Below are 13,913 nucleotides of genomic sequence, written 5' to 3' on the forward strand. Positions count from 1 at the left end.
AAAAAATTAAAAAAAGTAAAAAACTACATATAAAATACCATCGCTAGTAATTTGTTTTTTTTTTTAAAGAATTAATTAAGACACTTTTTTAAAAATTGGAAAGGAATTGAAACAAAAGAAAAAATTTAACGGAAATCAGTTTTAAAGTGTCTAAACAAAACTAGATATTAAGGGAATAATTAAAAGTTGCTCACCTACATAAAATAGTGTTAATTTAATCCCATCTTAAAATAAAATACGACACAATGACTGCACAACACGTGACGTGACAGGACATAAAAGCTGTAGAAAGATTACAAAACAAAAAATAAAAACAAAAAATACAAACAGCATATAGCGTTGTACCTGTGACACACATTCTCTTATGCCATGGCTGGGGAAAAACCAAACAACAAGTTTCACTTCCACATTCTCATTTTTTTATTATAATAGCTCTTACTGGGAACACTGCAAACGTTCTTGAACAAGCAGCACTTTAAGTGTAAATTGTTTCTATTCATACGCACAATTACTTGGTCACTCTCGTAGGATCGTTTCTTTCTTTTGTTTGGTTTTGTGAAAGTAGCGGTTTACAAGCTTAAAAGCCTTTGTTCTCAAGTTTTCATTTTTAGCATCAAAGGTTTTCCTTTCTTGGTGTGGAGTGACACAAGATGACGAAGGAAACGAGGTCTAATTCGAACCCATTGTTCGCGCAGAAGCACAACTATCATCATCATCGTTTCTTCCTTAAGTTGGCAGTGTCGTGTCTCTTGGTGGGTCTCACTGTTCGCCTCCTCTTCACCGATTCCTTCAGTTTGTCATCTGTTGTGCACAATCCTCCCCCTCTTGCAAATGCAATACCAAACTCACCCTTTCTATCTTTTCCGCCTCCGCCGTCTTATTCTGCTGATTTTCCGGTAAACCAGACCCAAGCCTCTCCCCAAGGTAACAAATCGTTGCATATGTTTGTTTGTAGTGTTATAGACAGTCCATCTGCAAAAATGTGTTTTCGGTTTACTAATGTAGTTTTATTACAAGACCACGAGCATCCTTTAACCTTTGTGGGAGAAAATTTCTACACTAATTGGGTAGGATAAATTTCCCCTTAGTCAAACTTACAACAATTCCGTGTTAGTTTCTTTGCTTCGTATATATTTGGATTTAATTCTTTATGCATATTCATCAAAACAAAATATCACAAGATTTTGTGATTTGAAGTTAGAAATGTCTGGTGTGTGTTTGTATATATATTGATGCAATGCTGATAATTTTCCTTTGAAATATTTAGATGCAGTGGAGTGCGATCTTTTTGTGGGAGATTGGGTGCCGGACCTAAATGGTCCAAGGTACACCAACGAGAGCTGCCGTGTGATTCAAGATCATCAAAACTGCATGAAAAATGGACGGCCTGATTCGGGGTACCTTTATTGGAGGTGGAACCCAAGGGGTTGTGAATTACCCAAGTTCAGTCCAAGGAAATTCCTTGACATGATGAGGGATAAATCATGGGCCTTTATTGGTGATTCCATCTCTCGCAACCATGTGCAATCTCTTCTGTGCCTTCTCTCACAGGTACACTTAGTTTCTCATACTCCTGTCTGTCTCTGTTCTAACTTTCCTTTTTTAGAGCTTCTTAATGGTTTTCTTTATCTCTCTGACCGACAAGAGATGGTTTCTTGTGATCAGTAACACATTGTTGTCAATTGTTTTCTACTCAGCTTTAGACACACTCATGTTTTACTCTTCGCTGACCTGTCAAATCACAAGAAACTAAATTGTTTTTTTTTTCTCTTTTTTAATTTTACAATACAAGCGAAGAATTAGAAATGGGGCCGTTAGTTCTATAACGAGTCAAGTTCGTGTGATGGTGTGATCAACCTGATAGTTTCTAGCCCATGGTTAGAACTAGTAAATAATCATTTGTATGAGTGGTTCCAAATTTGATTCATGAGGAATATTGTTCAACAGCTTGCGCTGCATGCAATGTCCTTTTTCTGATAGTGATATATATGTCGTTGTAAATAAAGCTGTATAAGTAGGATTGTGGAAAACAGCTTGTGCTTGTGTGGTCGGTCCACGACATCCATGATAGTCTGGTGTCTTTTTCAAACAGCTTTGTCTACCTCAATTCTTAAATACTTAAACACTAAGCAGTGGTTAATTTTGTGATCAATGATCATTAGTGCGAAAACATCTTTGGTGTGCGAAGAGAGTAAACTTTTACTAGCCGTGAATAAACCAGTTTAAGCATGGTATCTTCTAGCAAATATTGTAGTCTGAACTTCATATTCTGTAACCAGAACATTTTCTGGTTCAATCGATTTTTCTCTTTCGATTGCTCCTTTCACAGGTATGCGTTGCTGATTTATTACTTTACCAATTAGCGGCACATGATTTGTGTGTGGTGCAGGTGGAAGCAGCTGATGCGGTGTACCATGACGAGGAATATAAATCAAGGATATGGAAGTTCCCCTCCCACAACTTCACCCTCTCAACACTATGGAGCCCATTCCTTGTCAAAGCAGATATTTTCGAGGACATCAATGGAGTTTCCTCTTCAGAACCACAGCTCTATCTTGACGTTGTGGACGACAAGTGGACCAGCCAATACAAGAATTTTGACTATGTTGTAATCGCAGGTGGCAAATGGTTCCTCAAGACAGCAATATACCATGAAAACAACACTGTAACAGGCTGCTTCAAATGCCATGGAAAGAATTTAACAGATCAAGGGTTCCAGCATGCATACAGCAAAGCATTGCAGCAGGCTTTTGATTTCATGACACATTCAGAGCACAAACCGGTTGTGTTCTTCAGAACCACCACACCAGACCACTTTGAGCATGGGGAGTGGTTCAGTGGAGGGTACTGCAATAGGACACTGCCCTTCAAAGAGGAGCAGATACATGTGAGGTATGAGGATTCCGTCTTGAGAAGCATTGAACTTGAAGAGTTTGACAGGGCCAAGAATGCAAGTCCCAACTTCAAACTTTTGGACACCACTGGGCTTTCACTGTTGAGGCCCGATGGGCATCCAGGCCCATACCGTTACTTTCATCCTATGCTCAATTCTACGGTCCAGAATGATTGCCTGCATTGGTGTCTCCCAGGCCCAATTGATTCCTGGAACGACATACTTTTGCAAATGCTCGTAATCTGACCATTTCTGTAAATTCATTACTTTCTCCTTGTTACTCAAGGATTACCCAAACAATAAGACGACGTGGAGTTAGAATTCAATAGAATTGAAGATATAACATCTACATATGTTCATTGATTGAATTCAATTGGTTTTGAATGGATAAATCATATTTTTATTTTGGTTTTCTAATACATTGAATAAATAAATCTTTCTGAATATATAATTATATTATCATTGATATGATTTTAAATAAGGATAATGATACTTTGACAACATTTTTTTGACAACATTTTAACACTGTCTACGTCTATATTAGTGTTTATGATTATTATTATTGATTGTGAAATAATTTTGGACCAATCACAGAATGACACATACAGTGTTAAAATGTTCTCAAAATATCATTGTCCAATAAATAAATACTCTGAAACATATATTGTTGATCATTGACAATTTATTTTAAAATAGTAAATTTTAATTTAAAAATAATGATGAAAATAATATATTAGAGAGAAAATATTTTTAAAGAAATTTCTAGAATTGCTGTAATACAAGAAATATTCTGGAAGATGTTTTTTTTAAAAGAAAAAAAAACATAATCTGTTAATTATTTATGGGAATATTTTTTTGTTTGTTTTAGTCTTGTTTTGTTTTTTTTATTGAAGAAATTGTCTAAAAATATATAAAACAAGTATTAAAAAATATCAAATATATAAATATATTTGTATAATTATTAATTTTTTAAATATAGGCTAGTAAAATAATCGTATAATTTGTTTTTACTTTACCAATTACTAAAAAAAATTAATTAAATGTTTTTTTATAAATAAGTATAACTTGTTTGATAATTTTAAAATATGAATTTATAAATAATATGTGTGTAAGTTCAATATAGTAAAATATTCATTTGATCGATTGTTACTAGATTGTATCGATTTAAAAACCCTCCAATAGGTTTCAGAAAGAAAAAGATCCTATAGGTAACGAGAATTGAGTTCAAGTGATGGGGGAGTGACAAATAGTAGTATGCCACGTTGTATCGATGGCAAAGTTGAAGCCCATTTATACAAACAAGTCCGTATCCAACAATCATCTCTAAAATTCTTAGCTTAAAACACATTACCATAATGGACTGGATTTCCTTATTTGTATTTGTTTTTATATATATATATCCTCACTATTTTTCACTTGTATACTTTTTTTCTCCTTGATGAAAATCCTCCATGTTCTTATACAAGAAGCAGATAAAAGAAGAAAAATGAAAAGAGGTAAAAATGCACGATAAAAAAAATGTAAATTTATTAAAAAGTAGAAACATTATTTTATGAACGTTGAGTTATATTATCATGTTCATTTTGAAAATAAAGATTATTTTTAATATTGAGATATATTAGTTTTCGTTTTAAAATTGTATTGCTATACATGATTGGCCCAGACAGATTTAAATCCTATGGAGATGCAGTGTACTGTGACTTCACGGGTGTCTTAATAATAAATTGTCACGTGTGTTTATTGGAAGTTATGTATCTAGTCAAATCTCAAATTAAAAAAGATGGAAACCAGACATTGAATTGATAGTACAGTAGGGGTGGAACTGGGTATGATAACTTCGGTAATACAAAATCCAGCGTACATTTAGTAAAATTAAATTGAAAAGAAAAATAACGAATTTCATATCATAATCACATAATCACGTGACAAACATATTTTAGTTTGATAAGTTTTCTTTTCCCTCAAAACTTAGGAGTATATGATATTGGGACCGTTAATTGTACATGAGTTCTGTACATGGTCCATAAATAATCTTATTTCATAGAAATCAAAATTGTGAACTAAGAAAGACAATATTATTGTGTTTTTGATAAAATAAGAAAATAAGTAATAACACTTTTATATTAAAATATGGATAAATGATAACGGTTAATTTTATGTGTTTTTTTTATACTTTCATAAATAAATTAACACCTTCATAATTTTTACTTTTTTATCCCAATGTTTAAGGTGTTTTAGTTATTTTATGTTTGTTTTATCTAATATATTTGTTTACAAGTGTAAAATATATTAATACGGAACCATTTTAATGGAGGAAAATTAGAAAAAACTTAAGAGAAAATGTTTTGGAACAAGAAAATATCAATTAAAAATAAATACCCTTGTTCCACACCTTTGGAATCACACCAATGCTTAAAATTCAAAGTGCTACTTGGAGTTGAGCAGTAGAATAGTAGGGTTGAGCACCACCACGATAGAGTTGAGAGGTGGAAAAGGATGTTGAGAGGTGGTTTGATAGAGAGCTCCTCGTGTGTTTTAACTGATAGCGCTAATGGTAGTGATATTGCGCTGAGCGGTGGTGTCGTTGACATGTTAAAATGGGTTATTTAAACATGTTTCTCACGAGGTTTTGGGATCCTCTTCTTCCCACATTTCACTCTCGACCTAGACAACTGAGAGAAGTCGTTGAAGGTTATTTGGAGTGTTGGGAAGCTCTCACACTCCTCCTTTGGGTCTTCAATCTTCATCCATGGTGTTTTACACTTCTTAGGGTTGATGATGAAGATAGCTATGAGTTGGAGGCGTTGATGCAAATGGGAGGCACAATTGGGGCATAGAGAAGTGTCAAGAATATTGGAAAAGGGCTTGCATCTTCTCTTTGGTTTCCATTTTTTTTCCACCTCTTCAATTTGTAAAACCCTAAGTTCTCCACCATGGAGAGCTATTCTTATTTGGTGAGATTAATGTAAAACATGACACTCTTGTGTAATTTTGTGCTATTAATGATATATGTTTTTCCAATTCATGTTAGTATTTAATTTCCATGTCTAATGCTTGATGTAGATTGTTTCTATGCTTGATTTGTGTTTTTTGATGTATTGGAAAATATGACCTGAATCTATATTTGAAATTGAATGCTTAATGGAGGCTTGTATCTAGGAATAGAACATGTGTCATTAGTAATCTTAAGACTTTTGAACTTAATGTATGATTGCTTGTTAAAAATTCAAGGAATTGGAACTTGTTAAGCTACTATAGGTTCAAAGTTATTAGGGATAAAATTTGAGTATAATTGTGAGTTGATTTTTACTTGAATATGAAATTGAGATGTTTATTAATGCATGAGAGTGAAGTGGATGACTTATAGCCTTAGCAAATTGTAAATACTCTATGTTACATTTCCTTGCACACCAACTCTTTGATGAATATACCAAAAAGAGTTTCTTATGTTTTTTGTGAACTTTGTGGTCTAATTAAGTTAGAATGCAAGAGTTGTCGAATGTTTCACAAATTCCTTGGTAAAGAACGATATTTATCAATTACTACACTGCAACCAATGCACTAAGAGTTGGTTCTACATCCAAATATGACACATCAAATTCTCCTTCATCCAAATATGATACATCAAATTCTCCTTCCATCTATATTACGTCAAACAAATATAAACATTATTACATACAAATGATGATATATTCATTTACAATTTTAACATAATTTTATTTTATTTGATGTGTGAATAAAATATAATTACATTCATATCTTAGTTTATATCATTTGCATAAATAATTGCATTAATTAAATGATTTCATCATGCATTATTTTTGTTTGGGATCATGTATCTACGTTTTATGTTTTTTTTGTAAATATGTATTTCTAAGTATTAAAATCACAACTTTAGAAAAATTAATGTTCATGTAGAATGTGTAATGATTTAAAATTCATATGAAAATGATGAAATTTATATAAATTTGTGTGTATATGATATGTGATTTTAAATTTAATTAAATATTAATATCCAGTAGTAACGTGAGTCTTTCATATAGTCTCACTCAATATCATTTTTGTCGAATATTTCATGATATATTGTGATTTATATGATTTTGTATTGTGATTTTTATTTAATTTAAATTGTTTATGAATTTTTAATGAAATTGTTCATTTTATGTCATTATAAATTGTATTGGTTTTCCTTCAAAAGCGATATATTTTTCGAATTTATTAAAATGGTATGATATGATTTTAGTAAGATGAATAATGTGCATAATGAGAGACAAAGCAAAGCATCCAACCATGCATGCAACGTCATGAAATGGAAAGCATGACTTTATGGTACATAAAAAGCAGCAGCACTGTTACTTTTCCTGCCACCATGTTTGAATAAGCACAGTGCAAAAGATCATCCACATCACAACTTTAATTTAGTCACTTCACGGTTCCATTCTTGCAGCAGTTGTAGTAGAAAACAATCTCATTCTAATCCAGCACTAATTAAGTTTAGATCTTCAAACATATCTAATTAATTAATTAATTAATACGGACAATAAGATTTTGGAGAGCTAATGCTTCTGCAACTTTGTGGAATAAAAAGCACTGGATTTGCTTTCTAGTTAAAGTGGAGGCCAAATAATGAAATTTAACTATAACCACTTACTCTAAGTTCAGTGCTTAACTAAAACACATTTATCTACTAATTAACTAACACCAATGACTCAAGTTCTTTATCATTTTATATGAAAACTTAACATTACACTTTAATTTCAGAATATAGGTTTCGTGATTGTTACTTCTAATTTTGATAATTTATTGTTTGCAAAACTAAAAAATAATCTACATTCTTTTTTAACAATTAATCTACTTTCTTTTATTAAATTATTTGTAAAAGAATTAATTCATGAAATAAAATTTATACTTATTTATATAATCTTAAAATGATCTGATGACAATAAAATAATATGTTCAATAAACAATAAATTTTACTAGAATGAACACTAAACCATGACTTTCATATTATATTAACAAAAAAATTTAAATTTAATTCAATTTCACTGACTTAGAAAAAGAAATTTACATTCACTTATGTTATCATACAAAAATTCCAATATTCTAATTTATTTCTTCGTGTTCATATTATAATCCAAATTGAAGGGAAAAAGCAAAGACCATTCGAGATTTAAGAATAGTTTTGCATGGATGAAAAATTGAAATCGTAAGAGTGTTGAATGTGAATGGAAAGAGAGAAAGACATAAAATTAATGGTTATGAAGACTTTACAAGTTACATCATTTCCTCCTCACCGCAACGGACAGACTGTATATTCACTTCAATTCCATGTTCATCACGTGTGTGTTTTTCTTTTTAATTGGTAGAATATTTCAGCATTCACACCCAACATCATTTATACATATATAAAATGAAAATTTAATTATAAAGAGTGACCAAGTTAAGAAAATAAGAAAAAGTAAGTGTAATTTTTTACTAACACAGATTGTTTAAAACGTTTTTATAAACTAACGTACTGATTGAGAGTAAATTCTATTAACTATATGAGAATATATTTGATATCATATGAATTATCATACAAAAAGTAATATTATTTTTAATATAAATTATAATGTGTAATATTTATCGCATTGTTGTTATATAAGATTGTATAGATGATATAGTTTATTTTATTAATTTCATTATAGTGGATGCTGATTTAGTATTTAATATTACATTATTAAAAAACCATAATTGAATTAAAAATAAAACTAAAGTAATGAATCGTGAATTGAACTTTATCCATCCCATTGAGCAGCTTCTGTTATTCTAAAAATATTATTGTTGTTGTACCCACACGACGTTTCAATGATGAAATAATGATGAAAGAAATGTAGCAAAAAGCTTCCCATATGATGTATATGATAATTGTTTCGGGTACATCATAACTGTTTCTGGACTGAGTCACCAAGTCACCAGAAGTGTTTTGACAATTCAATAAAATAGTAATAAATGTGTAATAAATGTAAGTTATATATCACTCATCTTTATACCTATATTTATAGTTTTTTGTTATAGATTTGAAATTAGTGAAAAGTTAATCAGGACCTAATTTCTAGCCCAATGACTTAATGACCTAGTTTACTCATCGGTTGGCTTTGTGCAGCCACCCGCACGATATACTGTCATTACTCATCGAATGAAAGGATGAACTATCAGGTCATATAACGTGTAGTAAATATTTATACCAGTCGTCTGACAATACTATCAGAAAAATAAAAAAATTAAAAAAACACCAACTATTAAATTAGTATCAGCGTTGCTTTCGAACCGTCTATTCCGTATGAGTTGCTCTTGGACCATCCGATCCATATGTTTCAATAACAATTAAAGATTACCCAAAAAATAACTGGATTGTAAAGTTTCCAAAGAGAAAAAGTTATAGTTATCAATTATAAAAGGCATTTAGTGGATTTGATATGGGTCACTTTCACATTATTATAAAACTACCATAAAATATATCGTGTTTGGTGTTGTGTATAAAATTAATTATGCCCATGCCAGATGTCATTTATAGCTAATAAAAAAAAATTATTTTTACTTTTTTTTCAGTCATTAAATTCATTTATTAAGTGTTTATTAAGTTTTACTTTCTCAATTAGCAAACATTTATTACGTGTTTAATATCATTTAAACGAGGAAATACATTACAGATTCTAGTGTTAAAATTGGATAAGACTTGTCTTAAGAGGTTATGTCAATTAGGATTAAAGATCATCAAACTAAACATTTCAAAGATAAAATCATAAGTGTTTTGCAATGTCAGATGGGAGTTAGAAGAAAACATGAAACATGTTTATCCTTATCTTTTCCTGCTCAGTAAACTTTCGATAATGAAAAATTTTATTATTAAAATGATGTAAACATCTAAAAGATAGCTAAATGCATACGTCATAGTTTTTAAATAAAGCTTGAATATTTTATTATTAAAATATATAAATTTATAAATAGAAAAATTATTTAGTTTAGTTTCATTTTGTAAAAATCATAGTCTCTTTTAAAAGTATCATTATTATTTTCATTTCATTATCTTCTCTCTAAATTTCTTATCAAAGGCCATGATGTAGAGTAGAATAATATTGTCAGATTAAAATTTCATAAGAGTAAATCCATCGTTTACCATTATCTTTAATGATTTTGAAAGTTTAGCATCCATCTTGCACGGGCTCTTTTCGATTCAAGATAAATATCTATTTATTTAGGATTGTTATAATATGTTCAAATCATTTATGTTTTTTTCTTATATATATATATATATATATATATATATATATATATATATATATATATATATATATATATATATATATATATATATATATATAAAAGTTTTTTAAATAATTTTTTTTAGGTAACTTAAACCGTCTTAAAATATATATATTAGATAATTTTGTCTTAGCTAAATAATAAATTTATCAGGAGTATGAAAATATTCTTAAAACAAAAAATACACTCTAAGATCTCATCTTCCCTTTCTTTCCATCTTTCTTTATATTGGTGGTAAAGAACTTACAAGTGTGATAAATATTTATTATTTATGCTTATTGTTAATTTTAAATTTGTATTTATTTGTGTATTATGTGTTTTTCTTATGAAAATATGTAATTTTTTTTGTTTATTTCAATTTAAATATTATGTGGTCTTTTGTAGATTATTGTATAAGAAAATAGAGATTTAAAGAAATGGAAGGATTGTTGTTATGACCATTTTCGGTCAGTCACAATTTGCTCGCTCGATAAAGAAGAAATATATTTTCTTGTTTAGCGAGACAGATTAGTTCAAAGAGAAACAAAAATTTATTCTCGCCTAACGAATGTGTATTCTAGTCTAATAAGAGATTAATTTTTAAAAATAGTTATTTAGTCATGAATGAAAGAACAAAAGAAGTTATAGTGTGTGGAAACGCAGAAAAACTCGAAATTCAATCAACGATGACTCCAAGGCATCAATACTATGTTCAATCATCAATTTTCATTAAACTTATATGTTTTTTATGCATTGGAGTAGTGAAACTACCATTTCATTCGGATTGGATGTAATGAATTCAATTTGATGTAAATTTTCTTGTGCAATATAATCATTGTTTGTTCATATGTTCTATCTAAAATGATAATGTGCAATATAATCATTATCTGTTCAATATGTTCTATCTAAAATGATAATGTCTATGTTAGAATATCTTGCCTTTTGAATGTATCTAATCATTGAAAAATAAATTGGAACATAGATAGAACTAAAAAGGACTGGTTCTTAATATAAATTCAATATCTTTTTATCATTAAAGACGTTAGATTTTAATTCAAATTGTATTTTAATTTGATTAAGGAATTAATAATTTAGTTTATAGATTTAGAACTTCCTCTTAACGAATTAGATTTAGTATGTTTCTGATGTGAATGTTTAAATGAAATAAAGATATAATTTATAGAGTTTATGCATCTTTAATTAATGAGATTTAATTCTGATGAAGCTTTTAATCATTTTACTAAACTTATACATTTATTATCACAAGTGCATTTTAGTTTGTTATGAATCAAATCATACTTTTTTATCAAAACTGTAATTAGTAAATAACAATAATATATGCTTTTCTTTTAAGATAATATGATCAATTGTTATTCATCTCTTTGTTCTCTGTCAGCATTCATCTTTTTGCTTGATGGCTTTCACATAAGTCTTCCACACTCTCACGTGTAGCACGTTTATTAAGAGTAACATGCTTGCAACAAACCAACATTTCCCTCAAACCACGATTTAGTTTGAGCCGTATGATTTTGAAAATGATGAGATTTTAGCAGTGTACGTGCAAAACTTGTTTTGCATGACTCTGCAGACTGCATATACTCAATCATAATAGGACGTGCACGTGCAAACCCAAAGACAACGTCTGAATAATATTTTTCTTATTTGGAATGTAGAAACGTTTTATTATATTAACATATATAGATAACAACTCATAACTTTTTATTAGGTAACGTTTTAACATTCAATATAATGGAAGAGTTATTTGTAGTTTGAAATGTAACTCTGTATCAGTTCCCAGTGATAATTTCACCGATCCTAACATTTTGCAGTTTCATAATTTTATATTTTAAAATATACATTCAGTTTATTTAAAAGGTTAAACGTTGAAATGTTTAAAGGTAATCTATGATATTTTTAACTCTTAATGAATATAATATGTTTTCTGCATAAAAATGTAATTCATGTTTTTCAAATCCTGACTGTTTTCCAAATTGTTGCAACTGGTGAGATTACAAGAATATTATAAGATATGCATTTTTGTTCTTAATGTTTACACCTAAAATATTTTTTTTTCTAAGTTATCGGGGAAAAAGTACTTTATGATTTTTGGCAATAATATTGTGACGAGGCTTTAATTAATGTGATAATTAATTTACTTGAGAAAATGATTATATAATTCTCTTTGGAAATATATATCAATTATAATATTTGTTTCATGAGATTATATATTTTTATTTCAATCTGATTGAGATTTTTTTTCAGGATTTGTTCTGGGGTATACTTTTCCTTCCGGAGTTGGTGTTGAAACAAACACTTCAATAAAATAGCGAGAAATAATTGGTAGTAGGAAATATGCAATGAATAAATACATTTAAAAATGGCAATAATTATGATAAGTATTTGTACTTAAATAGATTTAGACTAACATGATTAATTCAATTGGTTTTATATCTGATTAATAGTTTATTTATTTCATGATTACAGTTGCAATTTTATTTATATCATCGTAAGTCACCGGTAAATTTTAAATTATTATATTTTTTAATATATTAATTATGGCATTCTTAAAAGCAATATATTAATTATGATATTCATTATGCTTTATTGATAATTGCTCTACTAACTACAGTGATATTTAACTTAGGCTACACATTTAAGATGAAATATATTTTATTACAAATGGATTATACTTATGCTAATATTGAAATAAAAGATTAATTATTTTTAGTGTAGATTGAACTTATGCTTATTTCATTTTAGTAGAATAATGTTTTTCATATACAAACTGAATATATTGCAAAGCTCAAATAATATAAAGATGGAAACGAACATTCTTATATTTTTTTTTTCTCAAATTTTAAAATTAAATATATTTCTTGAAATTAAATACATTGAACGTTAACTCTTGCATTTTTAAATTTAGATATATTTTATGGATAGTGTTTATTATACAAACATTTATTTCATTTAACCAGTTGAAAAATGTTATAATATTCATTCTATTTAATTTTTTAATTAATTATATTTTATTATTACAGTGGACTTAATCACGCTGGCTCAAGCTTTTAAAATTAGATACATTTTAGAATTAGAGTGATGAATAATTTAACTTTTTTTTTTCGTTTTAAGTGTGAAAAATGTCTTATGTTTTTAAAACCTTGATGGTTTTCTCTTTGGTGTTTCTTTTACCATTTACCGTTTAAATTTTATTGTTTTTTTATAGATGTCTTATGTGTGAGTACATGGATGTAACTATGTGATTAAGATTTTTTGACCAAAAGAAGGTGGATGTTACTGTCTAATTAAGGCTTTTGAAAACGAAAAAGAAAATGGTGCATGTTACTATCTAATTTTTAGGCTTTTGAAGATGGAAAACAAAGTGATATGTTAGCTTTTTCCCATGAATGTTGTCTCTTACTTATTTTACACAAACTGTTAACTTTTTACCCTTTTCCAGACTGGTGCTTGTGTCTAAGATGAAAAAGATGCAAATTACTTTAAAATGTATACTAACAATAATTCTTCAAGAAATTAATTCAAAAGTTAGTGTGTAACTATAGTATTAATTTAGTTCATAAATTTTTAATGACAACTTCGATACTAAAAAAATATTTATTATATTTCTAATATTCAATGAAAACTATCCAATGTTTATCACAAAAATATAAATAAATATATTCACAAATATTAGAAAACAAATTATAGTTTTGTGTAATCTAAATTATGCTTTACCGTT

General features: G+C 28.6%; 1 protein-coding gene across 1 annotated transcript; it reads left to right on the forward strand.

Moving 5' to 3' along the window:
* The first annotated feature begins 339 nt into the window (after nt 1-339).
* On the forward strand, nt 340-3,310 carry LOC124835333 (protein trichome birefringence-like 25). Its single transcript, XM_047310250.2, has 3 exons — nt 340-924; nt 1,268-1,551; nt 2,390-3,310. Exons 1-3 carry the CDS (start codon nt 651-653, stop codon nt 3,137-3,139), a joined length of 1,308 nt encoding a protein of 435 aa, XP_047166206.2. The 5' UTR covers nt 340-650; the 3' UTR covers nt 3,140-3,310.
* Nucleotides 3,311-13,913: the final 10,603 nt, after the last annotated feature.

This window comes from Vigna umbellata, chromosome 5, assembly GCF_029865625.1.
Source record: "Vigna umbellata cultivar VRB3 chromosome 5, Vumbellata_1.0, whole genome shotgun sequence".
In the NCBI taxonomy this organism is placed as follows: Eukaryota; Viridiplantae; Streptophyta; class Magnoliopsida; order Fabales; family Fabaceae; genus Vigna; species Vigna umbellata.